The sequence below is a fragment of the Saccopteryx leptura genome, chromosome X, assembly GCF_036850995.1.
Source record: "Saccopteryx leptura isolate mSacLep1 chromosome X, mSacLep1_pri_phased_curated, whole genome shotgun sequence".
In the NCBI taxonomy this organism is placed as follows: Eukaryota; Metazoa; Chordata; class Mammalia; order Chiroptera; family Emballonuridae; genus Saccopteryx; species Saccopteryx leptura.
This window is the reverse complement of record NC_089516.1, coordinates 136,608,292-136,635,663: the sequence shown is the minus strand read 5'-3', so window position 1 is coordinate 136,635,663 and position 27,372 is coordinate 136,608,292. Positions and strand designations below refer to the sequence as shown.

Genomic DNA, 27,372 nt, shown 5'->3' with positions numbered 1-27,372 from the left:
CTCCATAGCTCTAGTTTCAGACTAAAAGAATCTGCACTAAGCTTAAGGATTTCACATTTGCTTTCCTACCCTCTCCTCCAAATCTTTATGATTTGGGGAAATAGAAACAACCTACTCCTCCTTTAAGGGTTGAGTAGGTGATGGGTGTGTGTTTGTGTGTGTTCTGTCACTTTATAGAATAGAATTTTCACTAAAGGGGTGTTCAACTAGTCAGCCATTGCACTTTGGGGAGCATTAGTGACCAGCAAACAGGTATGGACTGTCTTTTCTATTTTGCCCCGTGAGAGTAATGCTTCAACAGTGATAACAGAGGTTCATACATATATAAAGGATTGTGATGTGCTTACACATCATATACAGGAGAAACTTAGTAAATAAATAGCTTAATTTATACCTGGTTGATATATTAAGTAATTAGATGGTTTTTCAATCTATGATATCTTATTTTTCAGGTCCATTAATGTATTCTTGATTGTGTATCTATTCATCTTACTGACCAAAGCTGCAGTATGCACTACTCTGAAGTATGTTTGGCAAAGCACCCCATATAACAATGAGCCTTGGTATAACCAAAAGACCCAGAAAGAGCGGGATACTGTGAAGGTAATTTGTTTTATGCTGAAAATTTTAGCTGTAGCACTTTGTGACCATGACACCCTTTATCAAAATGTTGCTCAGATAATGATACTTTTTGTTATTTTCTGAGTTTTCCCCTGGTTGTGTGGTGTCCCAAAGCCATTAAATAGTTATGAAATTTTAGACATTTATTTTACTTTAGGCTTCTATGCTTGTTTTTAGCTTTCTAGTGAAGAGTTTTAAACAAATTGGGCAAGAAACTGGCATGTTAATATATAAGCTTGTGATATATCATGCAAGGAGCACCCTGAATGCCTATGTATAAACTTTGTTTCTACATTCCTATCTTGTGGTGGGAGAAACACACAGATTAAGGAAATGAAAATATGGATTCAAAAGGTACATTCACTGAAGAATAATGATGAAATTGAGGGTATTTTCACATATTTTCATATATTGTGATAATAATTTTGACTAATGATGTAGTATCCTTGGGAAGTTTTCCTTTATGGCAAGAGCAGTGCTTTCAGCATTGAAATAAAAAAGGTAGTTAACTAGTTCTTCATCTTACACTTGTTTAATGTAACTGTGCATCTAATTAGCATGAACTATTTCTTTTGTTTTAGGTTTTAAAAATATTCACCGACTTCCTATCATTTATGGTTCTGTTCAACTTTATCATTCCTGTCTCCATGTATGTCACAGTAGAAATGCAGAAATTCTTGGGCTCCTTCTTCATTTCATGGGACAAGGACTTTTATGATGAAGAAATTAATGAAGGAGCCCTGGTTAACACATCAGACCTTAATGAAGAACTTGGTCAGGTTAGAACTTATTTTTACTTAAAACAAGTTAACCTAGTTAAAATATATTTTCTTGTAGTCTGGATTATCAATGTATATGACCATTTCATGTTTGGAAATTTGATTCAAAGAAAATAAAATTATACAAACATGCAATGAGGGCAAGCAGTGTTTTCATAGCTATAGCTTCAATGATTTTGCTGGCATTTTTTAGAAAGATCCCAATTTACGTATTGAATTTGAATGTTACAGAGATTCCCTTTAAAACTTGCCTGATGATGTAAGATGATGGGTTATTGCTTTGAAACAGTAAACATGTAGTCTTCATCACCAGCTAGAACCATCTGGGGACAGAATACAGGGTAGTAAATAAAGCTATTTTATAAATGCATTTTGTTCCATAAACTAGATTGACCAGGGTTATCCTATTGACATTTTCTTAGTACATTTCTGGTCACGTGGAATATAGACCTAGAAAATAGTTGTTTATTCTAATTCAGAAATTTAAATGAAGGAGCCCTGGCTAGATAGCTCAGTTGGTTAGAGCATCATCCTGGAACTCAGAGGTTACCGGTTTGATCCCCAGTCAGGGCACTTACAGGAACAGATCGATGTTCCTGTCTCTCTCTACCTCTCTCTCTTAAATCAATATGGTAAACATTGAAAATTTTTTTACTGCATTTAATTTTCATGATATTTAGAATGTCAGAAATGTGGAAATGCTATTTCTGTGACTGTGAGATGCAAATTTATTTAATGAAGTTCTGTGGCTGGAACTGGGCCTCACACTTATTTTAAATGGTGCCATTTTGCATCTATACCTCAAAACTCTCTTCCTAAATTTAGTCCCCCTCTACCCCCATTCTCTGTTTCTGTTCTTTAGAAGCCTTTACCTAAAACCAAAGTACTTTCTTGACAACTATAGTCACAGGGTGAAAGAACTCTCCAGATATAATGTTGAAACCTGACTTCAGGACTCTAGGATCCCAAACCATGGAATCTGCATCTTTTAGTGATACTGAGTCACTAAGGATACTACAATAAATGAATGAATGAATACTTTCCCCTTGGATATTGTTCCCAGAATATACTTTTGTAAGAAATTTCAGCTGTGACAGCTTACCTTAACCTTTTTAAATCAGAAGTTTTCATCCGAGGACAGAGCTATATGAGTAGAACTATTCTAGTCCCTATAAAATACATCAATTTTGCATGAAAAAAAAATTAAGTTACAAGCTACCACTGGTGAACTTTTTCCCTGACAGCTGATTTAGTTCAGTAGATCCAGTGTCTAGCTGTGTAGATTAATCTACCAAAAGATGAACATGACTAGCTAGTCCTGGGGTAATGCAAGTAAATCAACCATTATTCTACATGTAATATGTAAAGCCAGTAGCCATGGCCACCATCACAGCCACCTGGCCCATGCAGGTTCGCATTTGATTCGGACAAATATTAATGAAACAATGGAGCCAAGAACTGGTGGGCCATTACCTTTAATCCTAGCTTGCACCCAGCAGGCAAGAAATACACACAGTGGGAAAACACTTCCCTTTCCATTCAGGGCTCCCAAAGCCACTGACTTATCTGAGTTTCCTAGAATCAAAGGTTTCTACCTCACCAGCCTTATTCACCTCTGTTCCCCATCTCCTTCTGTCTGCACAAACTCTGCACAAACTGGCTTCTCCCTCAGCACTCCGACATCTTGGCTGATTCTCCTCTCCTCCACGTGGCCTTTCTCTGGTCTGCTACACATGGGCTCTTCTGCCCCATTTTATAGTGTAGAAATCAAAACCTTTAATCCAATATACAAACAAGGAAGTCTGATACAAAATCACTTAGGTGGGAAAGGTTTAGTCTTAAAACTAAGCCTTAGGCTATAAGGACCCTGCCTGCTTACAGCTTGTCCGCCACACCCAATCACCCGATGTAAACTATAAGTGAGCAAACCTATATATCATATTTGCAAACTTATTTGACCCACATACTACCTAACGCTCACCAGAGACTGGCAGGGTATCTATACCAGGCTCCACTAAATGAGATTCTTACCTCTTTCAGATCTCCAGCTCATCAAATTTTATGTTACCTATGGTTATATATCTCTGTCATTTAGACTGTATTCACACTGGAGAAAATAAAGTGAAGCTTTGGATAATGATCTGAAAAATGTGATCAGTGAAAAGAAACTACAGTCATCATCTCATCTACCATTTTTTTCTCCAATCAAAACTTGCTTTTCTGAGTGTGATTGTCATTTAGTTACTATAGCCAGGGGGAAAAAAAAGTAATCATTATTAGCTTATATGTGTAGAAACTAGCTGAATGAAAATGCGGACAAGTCTTGAAATAGTTTTTTAGGTCATTTAGCTTTCAATGGAACAGTATAAACAAAATGAAGTATAAGCAGTTTCCTTTCTGATAAGTCATAACTTAAGATATATAGGGCTTTTTGTGTTGCTAAAAGCAGTGTCTGTCAGTTCCCATCAAATCATTGAAAAGCTTTCTTAATGTCTTTAAAAATGACCTACATGGATTTTTAAAAATAAGAATATATGTTTAGGACAGTTGTAGTACTCCAGCCCGCTGGGAGCTACCAGTGTCATGTGAAAGAAACCTACTCAGGACACAAACTTATATCAAGAGGAAGAGGAGGAGTCCTAGGAAGGGAGGCAAAGAAGACCTGAATTTCCTTCTCCCTTAGCTTTTATTGATCAGAAGCAGAATGGAGGTAACAGGGTTACAAGGGAGGGAGGCCAGGTGATAAGGGGAAGGAATGACTAATGGCCATTTTGCTGACATAGAGAAAGGGCTAATTTGGGTCAGTACATTATTTATTTTTTGCTAATTAACAAGCACAAAGGAAGGGGCAATCTAGAACCTCTAGGCTAATTTTCTAAAGCCAGTCCACATGCATTCCTTTGTGTCAGCACAAAGGTCACGCACTCACACAGTTTCCTGGTGTTTGCATCCAACAGACATTCACTCAGGGCTTTTAACTAAAGTACCCCAATCCAAGTCATAGGAGAATTCAAGGTTAGATGAGTGATTTCCTACGGACAATGTTTGACTTGAGATACAAAAAATAAACTGTTTCCTCAGTTCAGTTGGAAGAGGATAGCATCTTTTATGATTAGCCATTAGTCTTTTAGACCAGTGTTTTTCAACCACCATCCCATGGAACAGTGCCAGTCCACCAGAAATTTTGTGCTGGTCCGTGAAGAGAGTTAACTGCCCTGATGTTTTAATACTAGTCTGCAGACCAGTGGTTGAAAACCATTGTTTTGGACAACTAAGTGGTTTCAACCTATCTTGAGGAAAAAATGTGAGGATAGCCTCTTTCACTATTGTATGGCCAGGGACCACCATCGTGGCCATTCATATGCAGGTTCTCATTGAATTCGGGCAGACAGTAAAGAAATGGCAGAATCCGAGGATGGTAGGCCGTTCTGTTTATTGGTGTCTCACCAAGACAAGCAAGCCACCAGAGAAGACAAGGGAAAAGCAGAAAACCTGCTCTTCCCATAGAGGGCAAGGGGTCAGGGAGGCCTCTGCAGTGCTGATAGCAGGAACCCAGAGAGAAAACCCCTGGTCTGTCTCACTTTATAGTGTAGAAATTAAAACCTTTAAGCCAATATACAAATAAGGGAGTCTCTCATACAAAGCCACTTATCTGAGGTATAAATGAGATTCCTCATAAGAGTGCACCACCCCCCATCATGTAATAGTCAAGGGTGTGGGGAAAAGCTCAGTTTTTAGAAGACCTTAGTATCAGAAGGGAGGGAAAGGCTTGGTCTTAAAAATAAGCCTTAGGCTATAATGACTTTGCCAGCTCACAGCCTTGTCTCCCACACCCAAAGTGAGCAAACATATATATCATATTTACAAACTTATTCGACCAACAACTATATTCCCTCCTAGTCTAGCAGCTATGCTTAATGGTGTGTCTGAGTATATACTCTGATTTCAACAATTCAGTCCAGTGGTAGGTATTGAATTTCAGTGTATGTAGGATATGTTGTTGATACTGAAGTTGCTATTATAAAGTAAACAAGAAACCCTCAAGTTTTTCAACATTTAGTTGAGAAAATACATATATCATACCTAACTATAGCAATATGATTATAGTAATTCAGAAGATATTAGGGAATATGGGATAATGGAAAGAATCCAGTCCTGTGTAATGTTTTTAAATTTATTTTTAATTTATTGGCATAACATAGTTCACCAAACCATTACCAGTTTCAATATAGCATGGTACACTGCACCATGCTCAAGTCAACAGCAATGACAATCAAAATCTATATATAACACATCATATTGGACAAACCTAATTATTCTTGAGATTTATTTTGTATTCTTTATACCTTTGTACAGCAGGTTTAATTATTTAAGGTTAATATTTAAAGTTCAGAGAGATGAAGAGACTTTCCCAAGGTCACAAAGCTAGGTGCTGGAGCCAAGACTCCATCCCAAGTGTTCCATTAGGTTGAATGATAGAAACATTCTTAACCAATTTTGAACTATGAAATAGGCAATTTCATGTGCTCAACTTTTAGTTTAGCATTCTTTCTACCTTAGAATGACTATCTCACTTTAGGCTTTCTATCCATAAAGTGGTGGAGAGGGGCTTTTATACTTGATTCAAACCTACCACTTAAGAGGAAGAGTCTGTTGCATGTCAGAGGTCAGCAGCAACCTCTCACTCTTTAGCCCTCTCTCTTCCTTAAATATGAGAATACAAAGAGGTTAGATCAAAGCAGTGATTCCCAAAGTAAGGTCCCCGAACATTAACATCAACTGATACATTAGAAATTCACATCAATTGACCCTGCCCCAGAGTTACTGAATTACAAACAAGTTAGCCCATTGATCTGAGTTCTATCAGAGCCCTCCAAGTAAGGGTGATGCACACTAAAACTTGATAGTTAATTATATTAGGGTATGATTGTTGTTTTGTTTTTTTGGGGGGTTGCTTTGTTTTTGTTTGTTTATTTTTAGTGAGAGACAGCTAAGGGAGAGAGATGAGAAGCATCAACTCATAGTGGCGGCACCTTAGTTATTCACTGATTACTTCTCATATGTGCTTTTGAACAGAGAGCTCCAGTCTAGCCAGTGACCCCTTGCTCAAGCCAGCGACCTTGGGCTTTAAGCCAGCGACCATGGGGTCATATCTATGATCCTTTGCACAAGCCAGTAACCCCGTGCTCAAGACAGCAAGCTTGGGGTTTTAAACCTGGGTCTTCAGTGTCTCAGGTTAATGCTTTATCCACTGTGCCACCACTTGGTCAGGATAAGGTATAGTTTGTTGGCCTATGCCTGTGAGAGTAATTGTATGCAGAGCCATACTGTATAATCTTTTATATATCAGCAAACAATTGCACTTTATATTTTTTGAACTGCCACCTTTCACACTCAAAGGATTTCCCAATGGGTTAATGCTCACCATAGTACAGGAAGTGCAACAACCCAGGACAGCCTTTAAGGGAAAATGAAAGTTAATAATTTTGATCAGAAAAAAAAGCCCCAAGGACTTTCATTTAACTGGGAAGAAAACATCTAAAAACACAAGTATAATACCACTTGGATTCATCTAAAGAGAGAATTCAAACTTGTCTGGCTAACAGGAAATTTAAAAAAATTAAGATTGGATTGCTGTATTTGTACCAGTGCTGCTACTGTGAAAAGCTTTGGAAAATAATTAGAAAGTGATTAATGCTGGAGTCATCTCTTTCTCCCTTACATAATAGAAACCTTAGTCTTGTGCTCATGCATGTTCCTGTCAGCCCACAATTTTAACTACTTAAGCATAAATTGCTGAAAGGGGATAAAATTATGGGCTTCCAAAAGTCAGATGTTATAAATAGAAGAGATAAAAACTGAGATAAAATAAAGTGTTCAAAATGGCTTATTTTACATGGAAATTTTACTTTACAGCTTATTTTTTCCCATTTATGAAAGTGTGCTTATATTATACTTTAACCTATGATTCAACTCTGCTTTTTTAGTTTGGAAACTTTTTTGAGGCAAACCTGAAAATATACATCATTTGTGGAAAGAAATTTCAATTATGGTTTTCATCATCTTTGACTTACTGTGTCTCTTAATTAACTGTTTACATTATATGGAATGACGCATTTTACTTCAATCCAGTATATTTATAGAATATTTGACACTTTAAGGAAAAATTTTATTATACCCCAGTTAGTTTAGGTTCCTATCAAATATGTGTATATAATTTTGGGGGCGGGGGTGTGCATGTGTGATCAGTATGTTCTTGTTTCCCACTTGGAAAATTGACTTTGCTTATGTAATGTCTTTACATTGAAATGGATAAATATTACATTGAAGGGTTCTTACTTGGATAAAATAGTCATGTTCTTCTTTCCAATTAATTTTCTATATTTGAGTAGGTTTACCTCAGACATATGATACTGTTTCAGTGTCTTTAAAAATACTTGTTCATTTCTCATTCATTTGATAATACTGCTTTTGTAATTACCTGACATTTGACCAGAAGTCTTAGAAAAGGTGTTTTCTGTGGATACAAAAGTTGTTCTGCCTTACACCCAACTAAAAATCACACTGAATAAAGTTAAAATATATATTTGTGTTATTTTTTTTAGGTGGACTATGTATTTACAGATAAAACTGGAACACTTACTGAAAACAGCATGGAATTCATTGAATGCTGCATAGATGGGTACAAGTATAAAGGTGTAACACAGGAGACTGACGGACTCTCTCAAACTGATGGATCCTTAACATATTTTGACAAAGCAGATAAGGTGGCATTTTCTGCATTACTATTTTACCTTGAAAAATTTATGTATGCATGTGTTAACCCTACCGAGTAGAAATGAAGAATTTGACCTATGACATTGACTTTTGAATAACCATTTGTTTGTTCTCTTATTTCACCTTTCTTGTTTTACTAACACCTCTGAAATTTGTAAACAAGTAAAATTTTTAAGTAGAGAGAATTATGGGAAATTACATTTGGGTAAAACTCTTTAACTTCCCTGTCTATGTGATCACAAGTTTTTGTTCTTTGTCTGAACTGTTCCAAAAGTTATGTCTATTCAAATCATTCAAGTCCCAGGAGTGTCTAGGCATTAAATCAGGGGTCCCCAAACTATGGCCCGCAAGCTGTATGTGGCCCCCTGAAGCCATTTATCCGCCTCCACTGCATTTATGGAAAGGGCACCTCTTTCATTGGTGGTCAGTGAGAGGAGCACATTGACCATCTCATTAGCCAAAAGCAGGCCCATAGTTCCCATTGAAATACTGGTCAGTTTGTTAATTTAAATTTACTTGTTCTTTATTTTAAATATTGTATTTGTTCCCATTTTGTTTTTTTACTTTAAAATAAGATGTGTGCAGTGTGCATAGGGATTTGTTTATAGTTTTTTTTTAATAGTCCGGCCCTCCAACTGTCTGAGGGACAGTGAACTGGCCCCCTGTGTAAAACGTTTGGGGACCCCTGCATTAAATGAACCAGAGTCTTCCTGCGCCTGAACTGTTGCCAGATTGTGGATTAGAGACTGAATGAACTCTTTTAGACCATGAAGAAGTTACTGCTTTGGTATTAGGTGGCACTACACTAACCTGAATGAGTTACACAGCCTCTAGGATATTTTAGTTGAGAACCACGAATGCTGTTAGGTAGTAGGAGGCTATATACCTCAAATGAGTATTAAGAATATATAGATTTTTGCTAATTCCGATTTTGCTGGGGGTTATAACTTTCTCTCACATTAATATTGTTTCTCTGTTTACAGACTAGTTACCAAGTGATCAAAGTGAAAGTAGGTGAAGGGTTTAGCCAAATTATATATACGTAATACACAGATACAGACAACAGGGTAGCAATTCCCAGAGGGAAAGGGAGGATGGAGGCAAGGAAGGGAGACAAAGGGGGTGAAACGGCTGTAGAAAAGAGTCTTTGCATAGGGGACATGATGTGGGGTGTAGAGGGTGGGACACTTGAAACCATGTCAACACTATAAATTAAAAATAAAAATTTAAAAAAAGAAATAGTCATTTTTTGCTACTGTTTAACAGAATCAAGAAGAGCTCTTTCTGCGTGCCTTGTGTTTATGCCATACTGTGGAAATTAAAAGAAATGATGCTGTTGATGGAGCTACAGAATCAGCTGAATTAACCTATGTGTCCTCTTCACCAGATGAAATAGCTTTGGTGAAAGGAGCTAAAAAGTAAGCACTTCCATGCCTATAGTTTACAATGCAGTGTTTTAACACTTGAGAGTTTGTTAAGAGGGTAGATTTCATGTTAAGTGTTGTACCACCTAAAAAAAAAGAACACAAGGAAATTTTCAGAGAGGACAGATATGTCTTTTGCCTTGATTGTGCTGATGGTATCACAGGTGTTTGTATGTGTTCATACTCATCACATTACACACATTATACATGAGCAGTTCTTTGTATATCAGTTATACTTCAATAAAGCTGTTTGTAAAATCCTGAGCCAAGCCATACCAGGCGGTGGCACAGTGGATAGAGCGTCAGACTGGGGCATGGAGGAATCAGGATCGAAACCCCAAGGGTGCTGGCTTCAGTTTGGGCTCATCTGGCTTGGACACAGGCTCACCAGCTTCAGTGTGTCACTGGCTTGAGCATGGGATCATAGACATGTCCCCATGGTCACTGGCTTGATCCCAAGGTCACTGGCTTGAACAAGAGGTCATTCGCTCTGTCGTAGCCCCCCCCCATCAAGGCACATTTGAGAAAGCAATCAGTGAACAACTAAGGTGCCACAACGAAGAATTGATGCTTCTCATCTCTTTCCCTTCCTATCTGTCTCCCTATCTGTCCCTCTCTCTGACTCTCTCTCTCTCTGTCTCTGTCCAAAATAAAATAAAATTCTGAGCCAAGTTGTAGAAAAACATATTAGCATTTTTGAAGAGTGGAAAAAAAACTAAGCATTACCTGTCCTGAGAAAGTGAAATCACACTATTTTTTTCTGTTTTCTTTAAAACCTTATCTTGTAGGCCCTGGCCTGTTGGCTCAGTGGTAGAGCATCGGTCTGGTGTGTGGATGTCCTGGGTTTGATTCCGGTCAGGGCACGTAGGAGAAACACCCATCTGCTTCTCCACCCCTCCCCCTTTTGCTTCTCTCCCCTCCCCACAGCCATGGCTAGATTGGAGCAAGTTGGCCCTGGGCAGTAAGGGTGGCTCCGTGGCTTCTGGCCTCAGGTACTAAGAACAGCTTGGTTGCTGAGCAATGGCGCAATGTTTCTGATGGGCAGAGCATCGCTCCCTAGTGGGCTTGCCGGATGGGTCTCAGTCAAATCACATGCAACAGTCTGTCTTCGTGCCTTCCCTCCTCTCACTGAATTAAAAAAAAAAAACCCAAAACTTATAAATACTCTTATTGTTTAATACAAAGTGAGATTGCTTTATCTGAATGTTTTTGAAAAATTTCCAAACCCTAGCCAACTAAGAGCAAAGAAAAAAAAAGTAATGCATAGATGTAATGCACATTATTGTTTATGCGTACTAGCCAGAAGTCTATATGTTCATGTTATATTTTACAAATCATAACAATATCCACTTTTGGTACAATGCCTGAAATGCTCCCAGCAATTTTGACGTCACTTGGTAATAACAGTCCTGTTTTCCCTAGATGATTGACTAAAAGGTCACCCAGTATGTTAGTTATAGAATTGGAATTACAAATTGCCCTTTTCTTGGTTGCAGTTTGTGACTGGGCATTCATTTGCTCTTGTTATCATCTCAGCCAGTAAAAGGAAATATAGTTATCGATTTCAATCATATAAAAGAGAAGAAAACAGTAAAATATTAAAAATATTACAAGTAACCCCAATGCAAAGGAATCTTTAGCGATATACAAAGATCTTTTTTATTGTCTTTGACAGGTATGGGTTCACATTTTTAGGAATTCAGAATGACCATATGCGAGTAGAGAACCAAAGAAAAGAAATAGAAGAGTAAGTAGCATTGTGTATTTGTCACATTTTAACCCCACAGTCGACCTTAATTGAATTTAGTAAGGGCAGCAAAGGAAACTGATTATATCCACAAGCATAGTGCTCTGCTGTCCCAGTTCGGAGTTTTATGTAAATGTAGTTGGAGGAGGAGAAAGGCACATTTCATAGACTGGTAGAAACTGAGATTTGAGGTAGAACTGATTCCACTTTGGTTCACATATGGGTGCAGTACACTGAATGAGAGTCTGCCTGGACTTTCTTTCTGAAATTTAAATGCCATTTCAGGTCTCCAGCACAAGAAAAATGAGTGAACATGCATGAAACCTTCTTTCCAGAACCCATCCAATAAGTGTGGGATTTCAAGCCCAGCCAGTCCTGGCAGCTTTGGTGTCAGAGAATTTGTCTTGTTGTAGATGCTCATGGTAGATGCTCAGGGTTGAGCCTCTGGGCAAGCACTATGATGCATTATTTTTTTCCTCTACGGAGACCCCACCAAATAAAGCCATTTTGGCTTAATAGCAGATTTGATTTAGGCTCTCTGATTAATGTGAATTCTCCATATGAACTTAAAATTTAATTATCTGACTTATGTTCTGGCCTCCAGCATCTCATGAGACCACCATCTCACAAACCTCTAATACATGTAGATGTGTTGTGCTTGGGAAATGTGCACCTCTGGGGAGAGATGCTCAGAAGCCAGAAGAAGACTCTTTGTCTTGACTAACAAGAACCCAGAGTCATTGTCAGTTCAGGTTCTAGCCGGTTTGCAACAGTGCCCCCATCTTAGCCCACACCAAGTAAAATGCTCCATGTAGATGACTAAGGCTTGCACGCGCGCGTGCACACACACACACACACACACACACACACACACACACACACACACCCCAAATCAATAATCTTCTCATTCCCATCAAAAATAAGCTTTGTAATAAATATTTTTAGGTAAAATGTGTATGTCCAAGTTGTTTATTTTTAATAAAATATTTCCTCACATTTTTATATAATTTTATTTTTATCTTTCTGCATCCTTTCAGTTGATTACTGTAACAGTCATTCACACACAAATCTGATCAAATCATTCCACTGTTTAAACGTTTCAGTGGATTCCTATTGCTCTTATGATAAGATTCCAAACCTCTGGCCTACATTGTTCTCCTTTCCCAGCCCCCCTTACCTCTCTTACTATTACCCTGTCAGCTAGATTTCAAGTCTTGGTGAACTGCTTATATCCCCTTACCGTGGTCCTGCTGTCATGCTCCTGTGCCTTTACCCATGTTCTTCTGACTCCCTTATTAAATGGGGAGTCCTTTGAGCAGAGGGACTCAAGCAGATTCCTTTTTATTTTTGTGCACCTAGCACTGTACCTGACACATAGTAGGTATTCCATAGATGATTAAAATAACAGAATGGACCATTTCTTGATCCCTTCAAATATGGCTTGCTGAGACATCTCCTTGTCCCATATTCCTATGCACTCACTTTCCACTTATTATTTTAAGTAACATAATGAGAGGATACAGATACACTTTACCAACAATGGTGTCCTCTGACAGCATGTTCTAAGTGTAGAGAAATTTCAGAAACACAATAGAAATCACCAATTGTACATGTAACCAGCACCTCTTACCCAAAGAAGAGAGCTGTGTTTATTGGACATGTTTAAATATCTTCAGATGTTTCTCTTGTGTTTTATTTTTCCCAATGTACTCTAGGTATTTTACTTTTATCATTTTTCCTCCTCATAAAGGTATGAACTTCTTCACACCTTAAACTTTGATTCTGTCCGCCGTCGTATGAGTGTCATTGTAAAGACTCAGGCAGGTATGCATTTTAAAAATGACTTTTTCCATTTTTAATTGATATGTTAATAAATAATTTCAAGAAAGAAAATATTTTGTGTAGTAGTATTTGATTAACGTCATTCGAAGTAGTGGCCCTTGTGTAGGCCTTAACGTATTTATATAAGTAGGCACATATGTTCAACTTGCAAAATTGTCAGTGGCAGAACCCCTGGTATGACAGTGTGTGCATTTTCTTGGAAACTGACCTCTGCTCCTCAGCCCTGATTGTCTAAACAGGGTGACTTTCTTGTGCCAGATACTGACCAGTCACCAATAATGTCTACATTAGCAGCCAAGTACATTTGTGGGGTTTGTGATTACTAGACATAAAGTCCTTGAGTGTAGAGAGTTGCTGGTTATCCCTCCCTGACTTTCCTCATTCCCCACTGCTCTATCCTCCCTGGAAGCCATTGAGCTAGATGACGGATAAGTAAGGGATAGGCTAATGAGAAAGGACATTGTCATTTTACTCCAGCACTCTGGCCTCTTTGATAGAGTAAAGAAGCTTGCTTGCCCTTTGTAAGGGAACCAGAGCCATCATCCCTGGGTTTCACTGAATCTTTGGGAGGGGCCATGGATGGTGGTTGGGACGTCTTTTCCTCAAATTCAGCAAGACACATGGGGAGAAATCCTGCTTCATTTGTGGGCTCTCAGAAGCCTCTGTATGTTGTGTGTGTGCATCTGTCTGTCTCCAGGTGGGGTTTGGTTCTTTTTTTTTTTTCCTCAAAATATCCATGATTAATTTTCTAGTAATTTACTTTTTTAGTACTAAATCTATTGTAAATTCCTTAATGTGAAAATGGATGATACAGACAGACTCTTGAGGGAACTCTTGTCCTACTTTATTCATACTTTTGTGTGTGACTGCAGAGTCATGAAAATGATTTCATTATGCGAATGTGGAATTTGCTTTGTGACTTTTAAACAAATTGAATGTGTGAAAGAAAATTAAAGAAAAAAACCACTGAACATTTGAAATACTTGTTTTTTCCTGTGCATATGCACTTTTGCATTCTACTGCAAATGGTGAAATGTCTGGGAAAGTGTTCTGCCAATAGCCTTGATCTCAGAGCTGCAGTGTTTTTTTTTTTCTTAACTTGTTGGAGTCAGCATTTTGCTTTATAAGGATGATGTGTCTGTCTTAATATTCAACTATGACTATTTTCCTGGGTGCATGGACTGATAGAAAGCTTTACTTGTGCTACTATTCCACGAAGCTATTTTAAAGTTCTGGTAAAAACTGTCAAACTACTGTTTTAAAACATAATTTGTATAGTTTATTTCAAATAATTTTGTCTTGTTTGAGTCCTTGCCATCTATAGATGCTACACATGCCCTTTAGACCATAGTTAACATTTCAAAGATAATTCAGATACAGGTTCTTGGCACAAGCACAGTCTTTCATGGTTCACTAGAAGTAAATATATTTTCACACAGGTGCATGTTGTAAGGTCTGAGTTTTTACTTGTATCTATATTGATCTTAAGAGGTGGTAAATGTTGTCCTGACAGAGTCAAGGTCAAGATGTCTCATTGCATTTGGGTGAGCATTGCAAGGCACGCTCAGGATACATAACAGCTGAGTGGAAAAGTCCATCCTAATAGTTAATGTTATTAAAGTTCCAGCACAAGTCTTAAAAATTAAGACTTAAAATTCTAAGTTGGGTACTTTGGTTTTTATTTTAGGAGACATACTTCTCTTTTGTAAAGGAGCAGACTCGGCAGTTTTCCCTAGGGTGCAGAATCATGAAATTGAGTCAACTAAAGCCCATGTGGACCGAAATGCAATGGTGAGCCTGTATCCTCACCCCCAAGAAATTGAAAGGGAAATGCTGGAGATGACTTTGTTTTTGCATTATCTGTTTGAGTTTTAGCTTATTTTTACAGTATATTTTTAGATCTGTGCCTTTAGTAATATTGTTTTCCTTATTTTAATATAAAATTTTATCATAGAGCAAGTTTCTCTTCAGAATTTGGTGCCTTAAAGACTTTTCAGGAATCTTTATATTATAATCTGCTTACCCCCTTGTAGAGATAATTACAAAAATTAGGGGATCAGGGAAAGTGCAGATACTCCAGTACTTTCAGCCTTTTGTATAGTGCATTTTCACCAATGAAGTAAAAGTAGGTTTTACATCTCATTTGCATAATAAAACAACTTTCTTTGACTTGTTTTTTTGATGTTCTTGTTTAATAAAAAAAATCAAATATGTCTTTTGTCTTTATCGCTTCATATTCATTTTGAAATGTCCTCTAATTTTTGTGAGTTAGTATATTTTGTTAATTTGAGCCTAGTTAAATGTTACCTAATTTGTTTTTAAACTAAAAAGATGTCAGAATTTCTTATTTGGTAAAGTGAGAGTTTTTAAATAGTGTCTTTTTTTTTAATTGCTATTTGGATAACTAGAGATCTCCTAATTTGCTTCTAGGATGGGTACCGGACACTTTGTGTAGCCTTCAAAGAAATTGCTCCAGATGATTATGAAAGAATTGACAGGCAGCTCATAGAAGCGAAAATGGCTTTAAAAGACAGAGAAGAAAAGATGGAAAAGGTTTTTGATGATATTGAGACAAACATGAATTTAATTGGAGCAACTGCAGTAGAAGACAAGTAACTAGAAAATGATGTTTTTATTTTAATGACCCGGCATTTAGGGTGGTATCTGATCAGATTGGTAATTTATTCTCAAGTTTTGAAATCTTTGCTTTTGCTTTGTTTACACACTAGATTTTAAAATGTTTGTGGGAATGATTTTTAAGGAAAATATTTGAATTAGAAGAATTCATCTGTCATCTCTAAGGTCATTTGAATATTTACTAAGCCATCCATTTATTTATGCAGATGTTTATGAAATAGTCTTATTATGTGTGGGAAGCTTTGTGCTGGAGGCATCATTTGAGCTGAACTAGTGCTAGATAGAGTGGGTAAAATTTTGAGAGTTGAGCAGAAAGGAAATTCAAGGTAGAAGAAATAACATGAAAGCTCATTCTAACCTGGTTTAAGAGACTAGAGCTTGTTTTTGCATACTTTAAAATGATTTGCTTTAATGTTATAGGCTGAGCTCTGACAGACATGATTGTAGGGCTCCAGCATTGATCTTTCTGAAAGTTTTAGGCTCTCAATATTTTAGGAGGTGTTTTTTTTTTTTTTTCAATTACATACAAGTGCAAATTATGATACTTAACCAAAGAAAAACTTACAAACATATATTCAACCACATTGGAAAATACTGGAATTCATTTAGTCTAAATTCTTTTTTATTCTCTTGTCAAAAGGAACTCTTTTTATCCCTGCCTTTCAGAAGTATGCCAAACTCTCTTTCAGGCTGGTTGTCTTTACTATTCTCAAAGCTCCTTAGCAATGGGATCCACTAACTTCCCTCAATATCTCATTAGAATGTCTTTGGCCATTTCTGTTTTGAACCATGTTAAATATCTGTGTGGTAAGATATAAAATAATGTAATATGCTAAAGTGACAGTGAGTAATAATGCTTGGTGAGTTTCTGAACATTTTACCTAAGAATGATGATTCTCAGTTCTGCCACAGAATACCAGTTATATCAAGAAATGTCAATTTTTCCAAATTTCATTGTTTGAAATTCACTTTAATAAGTAAAACTATGCCAGACAAAAACACTCTCAGAGTAAAGGATATATAGGAAAACCAAATGTGGTAATGTGTCAGAACTCTAGAACTACTGTGAATTATAAAAATATTCTTTTTGACAAACCTTCTTGAAAATCTCTGTCAGGAATTTTCAAGGATAAAAATATTTTCTTTGTGTTACTAGGCTACAAGATCAAGCAGCTGAGACCATTGAAGCTCTGCATGCAGCAGGTCTGAAAGTCTGGGTGCTTACTGGGGATAAGATGGAAACAGCCAAATCCACCTGCTATGCCTGCCGCCTTTTCCAAACCAGCACCGAACTCTTGGAACTGACCACAAAGACCATAGAAGAAAGTGAAAGGAAAGAAGATCGATTACATGAATTGTTGATAGAATATCGTAAGAAGTTGGTGCATGAATTTCCTAAAAGTACTAGAAGCCTTAAAAGGTAAGAAAGTGCATCAGTTTCTTATACATAGACATAGGTACAGATGCAAATCATTGCTGCTATGCAGAAAGCTCCGTTTACTACTTATTATTCTTTGTTTGCAGGTATGTTATCCTTGTAAATTAAAAACCTTCCCTGAGGATGTGTCCTATGGCCAAGATGACATTACTTGGCACTTTCTTCCTCCCTTTTAATTTAATAGAAAACCCGCACTTCTCAAGGTTTAGGAAACTAGTTCAGTTTCTCAAGTCTTAGGGTCGGCATATTTAGCACTGATGTTCTGGCCTGACCCATGTTAAGAAAAAAATACTTCTTTTCACAGTCTGTTAAAGTTGAACATAATAAAACTGTCTGTAGTAGTTTCCATGTATTTTGAGACCCTAGAGCTATTTTCTTTATAGATTTTCATGCTCCAGAACTCCAGACAGAACCAAATTCTTATTAACATAGACACTTTGAATTTGCTTTCAACTGGCTACTTAGGGAGGAATTTTGGAGCCTAAGGATCTCAAGGAAAGCCACTGATCCACAATAATTCGATGATATATTTTTCTACGCTTATTGACCAGGGCTTAGCTTTGTCTAAATCAATTACTGGAATTTACCTTAGTCATAAACAAATGGATTTCTTCAACACAAATGCCACAGGATATGCCTGCATTAAATTCAAAGACCCCCTAGATAATACAATACTGTTTTTCATTTTTGAGCAAACTCTTTGTCCAGGAACAATGTTAAGCACCGTATATAATTATTCTCATTTAATCTTCACTACAACCCAGTAAGGCAATCTTATTTTCTTCATTTTACAGATAGGAAAACTAAGGCTCAGGGAGACTGGCTTACTCAAGATCACACAGAGCTAATAAGGGAAGGAACAATTTTATCCCATTCTAGAGCCCATGCTATATATCTTTAACTATGCTATATCTGCATCCTCATCTCTAGTGTTTAAACAAACTGTAAAAATGAATAGCCCATATTCAGGCATCAATGAGAAAAAACAGGTTCTTATTAAATGCATACTTATAGAGACAGTCCATACTGCATGCATTTCACTTCTCTATTTTTCTTAGTCTGCTCAGGCTACCATAACAAAATACTATACATTGGTGGCTTAAAAAATGGAAACTAATTTCTCAAATCTGGTGTGCTCCCTCTTTCCAACTTGCAGAAGGCTATCCTCTCAGTATGGCCTCACATATGTCCCAATTGCTCCATTTCCAAATACTGTCACATTGTGGGTTAGGGCTTAAATAAAGGACTTTATGAGGCCATAATTCAGTCCATAGCAGCATTCAGCAGCTCTGGGCACTTTTATAAAAGATAGAGCTTATGGAAAACTTAATTAACAGCTTAGAACATTCCCTCTTCCTGGCTCATTTGTTTGGAGTTGGGTGAGTACAGTTCTTTCTCCAAGTTCCATAGGTGTCAGACCTACAGTCACCTTTGCCAGCTTCTGCTCCTTTGTCCCTTCCACTTTGGATCAGTCACCAAATCTTATTTATTTTCTCATTTTCACTGCTAGTACTCCACATCAGATTTGTAGCAACTCATGACCGCAATCCTGTAAGCTCCTCTCCCAGACAACTGTTCCTTAAATGTAAAGTACATGCTGCCTTTATCATATCCCTGCTCAGAAACCTTCAGTAGCTCTCCATTACCCACAGAATTAATATGCTCCAAGGGCCTCAAGTAATGTTTTCAACTTGCTTTCCTAATATACCACAGCATCTATTCTCTCCCCCCACCTTATACCCTGTCTTTCAAGTTTCATTTCATATATAATGCCTCACAAAGAACTGGCTGTTTTCCTGTGTATTTATTGTCCCAGTCACAGGAGACTGACCATTTAATATCTTATTTTAGTTTGGTATATCATGTACACTCTGTCACCACAAGGAGATATTCTGCATCCAAGGAAAGATTAGTTAATAATTCTTTTCATTCTTCCATATGGCCTAATTATATTTGACATTTATAAATATTGTTTGATTGATTATTGAGCCACTGTTTTCTATACATTAAGTCGGCTATGTGGGTAGGGGAGCAGAGAAGGATTACACATGTTTGGTATCTCTTTAATTAGTGAAAAAAATGTTCATGCAATTATAAAGCAAAATATGGATAAATTATAAGGTCTACTGGAAAGTTCTCTCCATTTCTATCACAACAAGTTTTGACACATAAGCACATGTTTATTTGGCACAGGTGTGCCTCTCTATTTTTATCACTTAATGTATACATACTGACGTAGCAAATTAATTAAAACAGAGTCGATTCACATTAGTCTTATGTGTGAAGCGATAGTGTACCCATGGCTACTGATAAAGTTCATTTACGCCACTGTAATTTTTACGAATTTCAACAAGGAAGAAATGCTACTGAAGCATGTCTGTCACATCCACCATATTCCCCGGACTTAGCACCCTCAAAATTTTTTGAAGGTCAAAAAATTCAAAAATGAAGAAGATATCAAACAAACACTGGTTCAATTTTTTGCATCAAAAGATAAAACATTTTTCAAAAATGGGATATACAAATTGCCCTCATGCTGGCAAGAAATCATTAATAATAATAGCAATTATATTATTTAATAAACTTTATTGATGGTAAGAAAAATTTGTATTTTGTTTTATTCCAAAAATGGACAGAACTCTCCAGTAGACCTTATATAAATAAACTATTATGCTGTTACAATATACACCAAAAAAAATGTGGACTAACGGATAGCTGAAGCATATTAGGCTCTCACCACTCCACATTTGGGCCATAGAACAGCAGCTCAGTTATCACCAGAAGCTTGTTAGAAATATAAAATTTCATGTCCCATCCCAAACCTACTGAATCAGAATCTACAAGAACCCCATAATTTTTAACAAGGTACATTTAAACATTAAACTTTCAGAAGCATCAAGTTAGATAAATTAATGTATAATGATGAGATTAAGCAGTGTCTAATTTCACTGCAGTGGTTCTCAAACTGCACCCAGTATTTCCTGAGCTAACATTAACTAATCACTGTTTGTTTTTTAATTATATAAAAAAATGACATGTTAGTTAATACAGTTTTCTCAATTATAAGTTTTTCCTCATATGTTTTGTTAAATGCTTGGCATTGGTTATATTTGTCATCCTGGCACCTAATACCTTTTAGTACTTCCTGTGTGTGAGAATCACCTATAGAGCTTTATAAAGTATACCTGTGTACAACAGAGCCCTACCCAAGATAACTCTGATTTAACTTGTCTGGGGATAGACCTCAGGCATGGGCAAGTTTTTAAACCTGCTCACATGATTCTAATGGGAAGGCTGTGGTTAAGAACCACTAATTTAGTATGAAATGATACTTAAGGAATGTTTATCACTGTATGATATTTTTTAATGAACTCTGTATATTTTAGGTCCTCTATCTTCCTTGAGAAGCCAGGTCTACTGATACTTTATGTCATTCAGGCAAAAATATTAGTATCAATAAAAGGCCTTCTGTGATTATAGACTTCAAAGCCATTCTGTCTTTTTTTTTTTTGTATTGTTAAGGAGTTTTCAGATTTACTAAAAAACTCTTTATATCAGAGTTTGACTGATCTATAATTTCCAAAATTCACCTTCAGTTTCTTATACAGAGTCTGATACTAAATGTCCATTATGTTTACATCTTTTAGAACTTAATGCCATCTGTATATGTAGCTTGATTCTGAGACACATGATGAAAAGTTTCTGTTGTGCAATAATTAGAAACAGTTGCTTTTTTAGAATATATAGATTCAGAAACCAGATTGATGAAGACCCTTATGTGAGCCCTTCCTCCTAGTTTAAAAGATAGCAGGTTTCTAAATAGAATTGTATAGCAGATTCAAAACAGCATTGTTTTTATTTTTCAGTGCATGGACAGAACATCAGGAATATGGATTAATCATCGATGGCTCCACATTGTCACTCATATTAAATTCTAGTCAAGACTCCAGTTCTAACAACTATAAAAGCATTTTCTTGCAGATTTGTATGAAGTGTACTGCTGTGCTCTGCTGCCGGATGGCACCATTACAGAAAGCACAGGTAACTGGATATTAGTTTATGTTTTATTCTGGGGACTTAATATATGCATGTGAATATGTTCTCTTTACTTAAAATTTGTTTCTTCTTCAAAGAGCCATTATTACCTCATTACATCTTCTCTGGCTACATCTTCTTTGTTGTCAGTCAGGAGTCATCCCATCAATTTGAATTAAACCTATGTTTCACCTTTTTGTTCCCTCAACCTGGCTGTTCAATTCTTTGCCTTTCAAACTTCTCTGATGAATGTTTGGTGCCTTCTGCCTTCCCTAGTCCTGCGCATTCTTTCTTTTCATCTTACTCTGTTGGATCGCCTAGAGGAGAGCAATGACCCCTTTGCTGATTCCATCATCCATCAAGCTGTCTTCCATTCTCCTCAATTCTCCACTGCAGTTGATACTATTAATTAAATCCTCCTTAAAACTGTCCTCTTTCGGTTTCCATGATTGTAAACAATAGCACTTCCCCCCCCAATTTAGCAAATCAAGTATTTTTTTTATTTTGTTTCATTCTCTGTTTTATCCATAATTAACAGCTCCTCTGGTCTTGACTTTGCATTTTCATTAAGTCTAATATTTCTGGCTGCCTTCTAGACAGCTCCATATGGACTCCCCACTGTCACATTAAATTCTAGTGTTTAAAACAGATCTTACCATTTTCTCCTCCAATCCAGTTTGTTTTATGTGTTCATTATTCCTGTTACCAGTGCCATTTTTCTTTTGCTGTCTAAGTCTCCAAACTACCTCTGACCTTGCTCTTCTCCTTCACTCCACATATGGTCACCATGTTCTGTTGATTCTGCCTTTTGTTGTAGCTCTCATTTTGGTGCCATCTTTTTAAATCTTTTATTTCTAATCAGTCTAAACTCTTAAGACTTTACACAGAGACTATTTGACTAGGTTCCCTTGCTTTCACAATTCCCCTTTAAACTCTTTTCCCATACCAAACTAATCTTGCTAAAACACAACTCTCATCATATATTATTGCTCACATACTTTCAGTAGTTTCTTAGTCCCTTAAGATGAAAGGCAGATGACCCAACGTGGCACTCAGAGGTTGCCCCATTGGCCCTTAATGTGTGTCGACATATTTTGTGTCTGTCATAACTCCTTTATCCAGTGTGAATTGTTCCTCCTTTGTGTCCTTTGCGCATACTGTGTACTTGCCAACTTCCAAGCTTTTCTCCTATCATTTCTTCACCTGGAATTCTCTTGGCCTAACAAAAATTATACTCATAATAAAACTGAACTCAAGGGTCACCTACCATATGCTTTCTTTTTCAGTTCCTCCAACCTGCAATGATCTGCTTCACTTTGCTTTCTTATACTCGCTGTATCCAAGGAACTTAGAGTCTCATTTACACACTTTTTCCAACTGCTGTATATACTATAGACCAGTGGTCCCCAACCTTTTTTGGGCCACAGACCGGTTTAATGTCAGAAAATATTTTCACGAACCGGCCATTAGAGTGGGACAGATAAATGTATCATGTGACCGAGATAAGTGTCAAGAGTGAGTCTTAGATGGATGTAACAGAGGGAATCTGGTCATTTTAGAAAATAAAACATCGTTCAGACTTAAATATAAATAAAACGGAAATAATGTAAGTTATTTATTCTTTCTCTGCAGACTGGTACCAAATGGCCCATGGACTGGTATGGGTCTGCAGCCCGGGGGTTGGGGGCCACTGCTATAGACTATTTTTTCATATGTGTTAGTCTTGCTTCTTCAGATTCTTCAACTGCTTTCTCTATATCCAGGGGATGACTGTGTCTTTGGTTTTTCTTTTACATACAGTCCACCCCCTGCTTTACACATGAACACACATGTGCGTGCACACACACATGCATGCACACGCACACACACACACACAACCCATCCTAATTTAGGGCATTGTCTTTGACTGCTTTCTTCTCATTCTCAATTTGCACCACACCAGGTGCTATTCTTTTTTTTTGTTTTTGTTTTTGTTTTTGTTTTTGTTTAAACTTCAGAGCCCTGGTTAGTCCAGTTAGAGAAGCACATCCTGCAGGACAGGATCCATAGAAATCTGTCCCTTTATTCAGAAGCAATATTACCTTTTACACCCCCTACAATCATTGTTGCTTAAATTGTTCACCTTGGTTTTGACTACTCTATTGCCCAGAATGATGTCCGAATTCCTGACCCCATGTTGCTTCTCTTGCTCAGATTATGGAGCCCTCTGTGGTGCAGTGCTCAGTCCATTTTATTTCTTTCACTGTAATAACTTCTGGGTCATCCCCTACCCATCTGTCATGGCCATATAGGTGATTTTCAAGTCACTTCTCCAATCCAAATTTTTGGGTTTTTACTTTACTTCTGTAGCTTCTTACTGAACACATCTTCTTGAGTGTGTAATTATCACCTCAACTCTGTCATCTCTAGAGCCCAACTGTTATTTTCCTTGTCTTTTTCTACATCTGTTACTAAACTGACTACTTCCAGGTTTCTAGATTCAAAACAAATCTCTGTTGACTTCCACAGTGCTTAACCGTACCATGTGGAACAAGTCACTGAATTCTGTTTTCTAGTACGTCATTGTCTTTTCCCTTCCTTCATTTCTTTCCATTATAACTAGCCACCTAACTTCTCCTTGCTTTGCTTATTCTTCCCGTTCCTCTAGCACCCTGCTATCAAGTTCAGAATATCACTCCCTATAATAAGGGAGTGCCTATCCATTAATAAGGGATAAGCCCCAGGTGTGCCTATCCATTCCCCCTGTATGAAAACTCATTGATCCGTTCAAGCCAGATAAGTTTTCTGAGCATATGCTCTCCTTACCTGGTTGTATGTCTTAGAACATGATATTTTCTTTCTCTGGAATATTCCTTCAACCCCCTTTTCCTCATCTATCACCCCTCTGAAAAACCATTCATAATTGCTATGGCATATGGTGTCCACTTCCTTCTCCAAGATCATAGGCCTTCCTTTTTTAAAAAATATTATTTTTTTTAATTTTCTTTATTCATTTTTAGAGAGAGGAGGGAGAGAGAGAGAAAGAGTGAAAGAGGGGGGAATAGCAGGAAGCATCAACTCCCATATGTGTCCCGACCAGGCAAACCCAGGGCTTTGAATGGTGACTTCAGCATTCGAGGTTAATGCTCTATCCACTGCGCCACCACAGGCCAGAAAATAGACCTTCTTATGTGGGTGGTTTAGATCAATGGTTTTCAACTGCTGGTCCGTCAAAAATTCCATGCTGACCCACAAAAGAGTTAACCACACTGATGTCCAGCGGTTGAAAACCACTAACTTAGAGGACAATGTAATATATTTCCTTGCAGTTTATCGCATACTGTTACCTTATGTTGTTAATCTGATTATATAGTATTAATATTCTTCTATTCATTCCCTCTTGCTATTATTTCGTCATGTGCTTTTAAGGTGTATGACAAAGCCTTGTATCTTTTTTTGGTCTTTGTACATTGCTTTGCACATTGTACATGCATTTATAGTTGATCATTACCTTTTGATAAATTGATTTCTTTTTCATGAAGCTCCTCTAGAGATTGAAGAGAAGTTCTTAATCCAGGTGACCTGAGGCTCAGTAAAAAAACAACAATAACAAAATCCATGTTTATCTATCTAAATCTTTCATTATTTTATAGTTCATGATCACATGTCTTTTTCTCTTTGCACAAGAACAAACTTTAACCTTTTTCAATCTGTATTTTCATGCAGCAGCTTTCACCCTTGATAATCTCATTGACTTTTTAGATCTTTCCTAGCTGCAGGTTTTCTTTCTTAAGGTACAAATCATTATTGCACATAGTATAACAAGTGCAATTAGTTTAACAAGTATTGTAGCCCATAAAAAACAATTGAGTTTGGGTTTAATTTTGTCTTTGACTCACAAATTTTTTCTAACAGTCTTATAAAGTTTTTTTTTTTTTTTAAGAAGCCATGCGAGAGGAGGGATTGGAAGAAAGCTGGCATTTCATAGTGTCATCATTTCTGTGTTAAATTGAATTGGATGTGGGCTTTGGGGTATCCTATTTAAATACTAAGTAAAACCTGACTGAATTTTGTTTAAAGAAAGACTCGGGTGGTTTAGCCTTGTAGAAACTATTTTTAATCACTTAGGTCATGTTTAGAATGGATTTTATTTATGTTAGCTGGTGAACACAATTGTTAGGCCAGAATTTTTACAGGGCATTGTTTAAGTACTGAATTATAGAAGCTTTTAAAAGCTGCTGGCTTCTTTGGGATTTTGAGGGTTGACACATAAAGCAGTTATTATCTATACAACCTACAGTGGGTGGACAGCGTCTTACCCAGTACACATCCTACAGTCACCTCCACCACAAGATTTATTTTATTCAGTACCTACCATGAACACAGCATTGAGATCCATTATGTCACTGACGCCTTGAAGAGATCCTCAAGGAACAGTGACAGGCTTTTTACACATATCTCAGATAGTTTCTGCAAATCTGACCCCTTTAAATGTTCCCTTTTACAATGCAGTGACCTATCGGAGAGATGAAGTTATATTGGGCAGTGGGAGAAACTTAGCTGGCAGCTAAATGAGTGCAGGCATTGAAGATGAGATGAGTCCCTGGGAATAAGGGTTGTAGTGCACCAAGGGGGAGTGGGAATGTTGGAGGGGAAGAGATAAGGAGAGGTTCCCCCAAACATTTTTCTCTCACTTCCCACTTTTGTTCCTCTCCATGGCACCCCCCCCCAATCAGCTTTTTGGTCTCCACTGTCATACATTCAGCACCTAATCTGAAAGGGCACATAAAGCAATGACAAAAGAGTGAGATATGTTGGCCTCTAATACAAGTAAAGAGGCAGAGGTTTTTTGACAGTTTGTATATTCATAGAACCAGAAACAAGTTGGCACTGGCATTACATTTTGAAAAACTGTTCTTCTGCCTCTGAGAATTCAAGACTATTGTGCATATATGCAAAGATTCCCTCTCTGTTTGCAAGGCCTCCTTTACGAGTGTGAATGAGGCATGTATTGCTAATGTAGTACAATTCACATTCACTTTTGACCATTTCTATACTTCTTTTGTATTTAATATTTAGATTGTCAGAATGGTGAAGAATTTAAAAGGCAGCCCAATAACACTGTCGATAGGTGATGGTGCCAATGATGTCAGTATGATCTTGGAATCCCATGTGGGAATAGGTAAGAAACATCTAATGAGATGGCACTTATATTGCTTTCTGGTACAGGGGTCTTATATTCTAGAGAGATTGTTTTGATTGCTCTTCCTGAATTCAAATTTGGAATGATAATTGTTAATTGAATCAAGGTCCTCATTCAATCATACAACATGTCCATCCCAGTGTCCTACCTCTGGGAAAAATGTAACAATACAAAGTTGAGGATCTTTTTATATGTGCCAAGTAAAATGAATTTCCCAAGCACAATTGATCATTTAGCTTTTGCTTTGACAGCATGTGTGAAATTTTATTGATTTTCCACTCCAGGCCAGATCGCCTGCTTATGTTGCCATACTATATATATTTTGAGATTAAGTATTTGGTACTAAGAAGTGGTAATTGCTTGGCTGGTTTTCTACATGGTAATAGTATTAGTGGGTAGTTTGCACTGTAGTGTTGAATTTATATGTTGGCTTGTAACAACTGCTTCTCTATAACTTGTACCCTCGCCACCCCACCCTGCTTCAGGTTGCTGGTAAAGCAGTGACCCTAACTTCCCAGCAAGGTTTTTTTTGTTTTTGTTTTTTTAAGGAGAGAAATAATGGAATTAGTGTCTTGAGAATTCTTGTACTGCAGTTTGGATACTCATGGTTATCCAGTGTGGAAATGGTCTAAAGCTGCTTGAGCTCTTAGAAACTTGGTCTACTACTGAGAGTTTCAGTCAGTGAAAGAACTTCACAATCTCATTGTAGCTTTTTAGTTTTGAGCTGCTAGACCATGAACCGCAGGTCTATGAGTTGCTTTAATATTGCACCCTCTGTAGTGCCATGCACAATTAAGAACTAAGTGGCTTTAAAATAATTTCCAGATTTTATTTTTTCTCAAAATAATATTTGCCTTATAATGAGTAAAATAATGGATCTATTTAATTGT

The 27,372-nt window shown here is 37.1% G+C and overlaps 1 protein-coding gene across 5 annotated transcripts in view; it reads left to right on the top strand.

Moving 5' to 3' along the window:
* ATP11C (ATPase phospholipid transporting 11C) overlaps positions 1-27,372 on the top strand; it is a 227,772-nt gene that overhangs the window by 154,576 nt on the left and 45,824 nt on the right. For 4 of the 5 annotated variants that reach the window (XM_066356439.1, XM_066356436.1, XM_066356438.1 and 1 more), the window contains 11 exons: positions 453-603; positions 1,203-1,400; positions 8,006-8,167; positions 9,444-9,595; positions 11,277-11,348; positions 13,099-13,172; positions 14,878-14,981; positions 15,621-15,802; positions 16,984-17,247; positions 21,132-21,306; positions 26,359-26,461. In XM_066356439.1, the coding sequence (XP_066212536.1) occupies positions 453-603; positions 1,203-1,400; positions 8,006-8,167; positions 9,444-9,595; positions 11,277-11,348; positions 13,099-13,172; positions 14,878-14,981; positions 15,621-15,802; positions 16,984-17,247; positions 21,132-21,306; positions 26,359-26,461 (1,637 nt within the window). The remainder of the gene's footprint in view (positions 1-452; positions 604-1,202; positions 1,401-8,005; positions 8,168-9,443; positions 9,596-11,276; positions 11,349-13,098; positions 13,173-14,877; positions 14,982-15,620; positions 15,803-16,983; positions 17,248-21,131; positions 21,307-26,358; positions 26,462-27,372) is intronic. The other variant, XM_066356440.1, reaches the window with a different exon arrangement.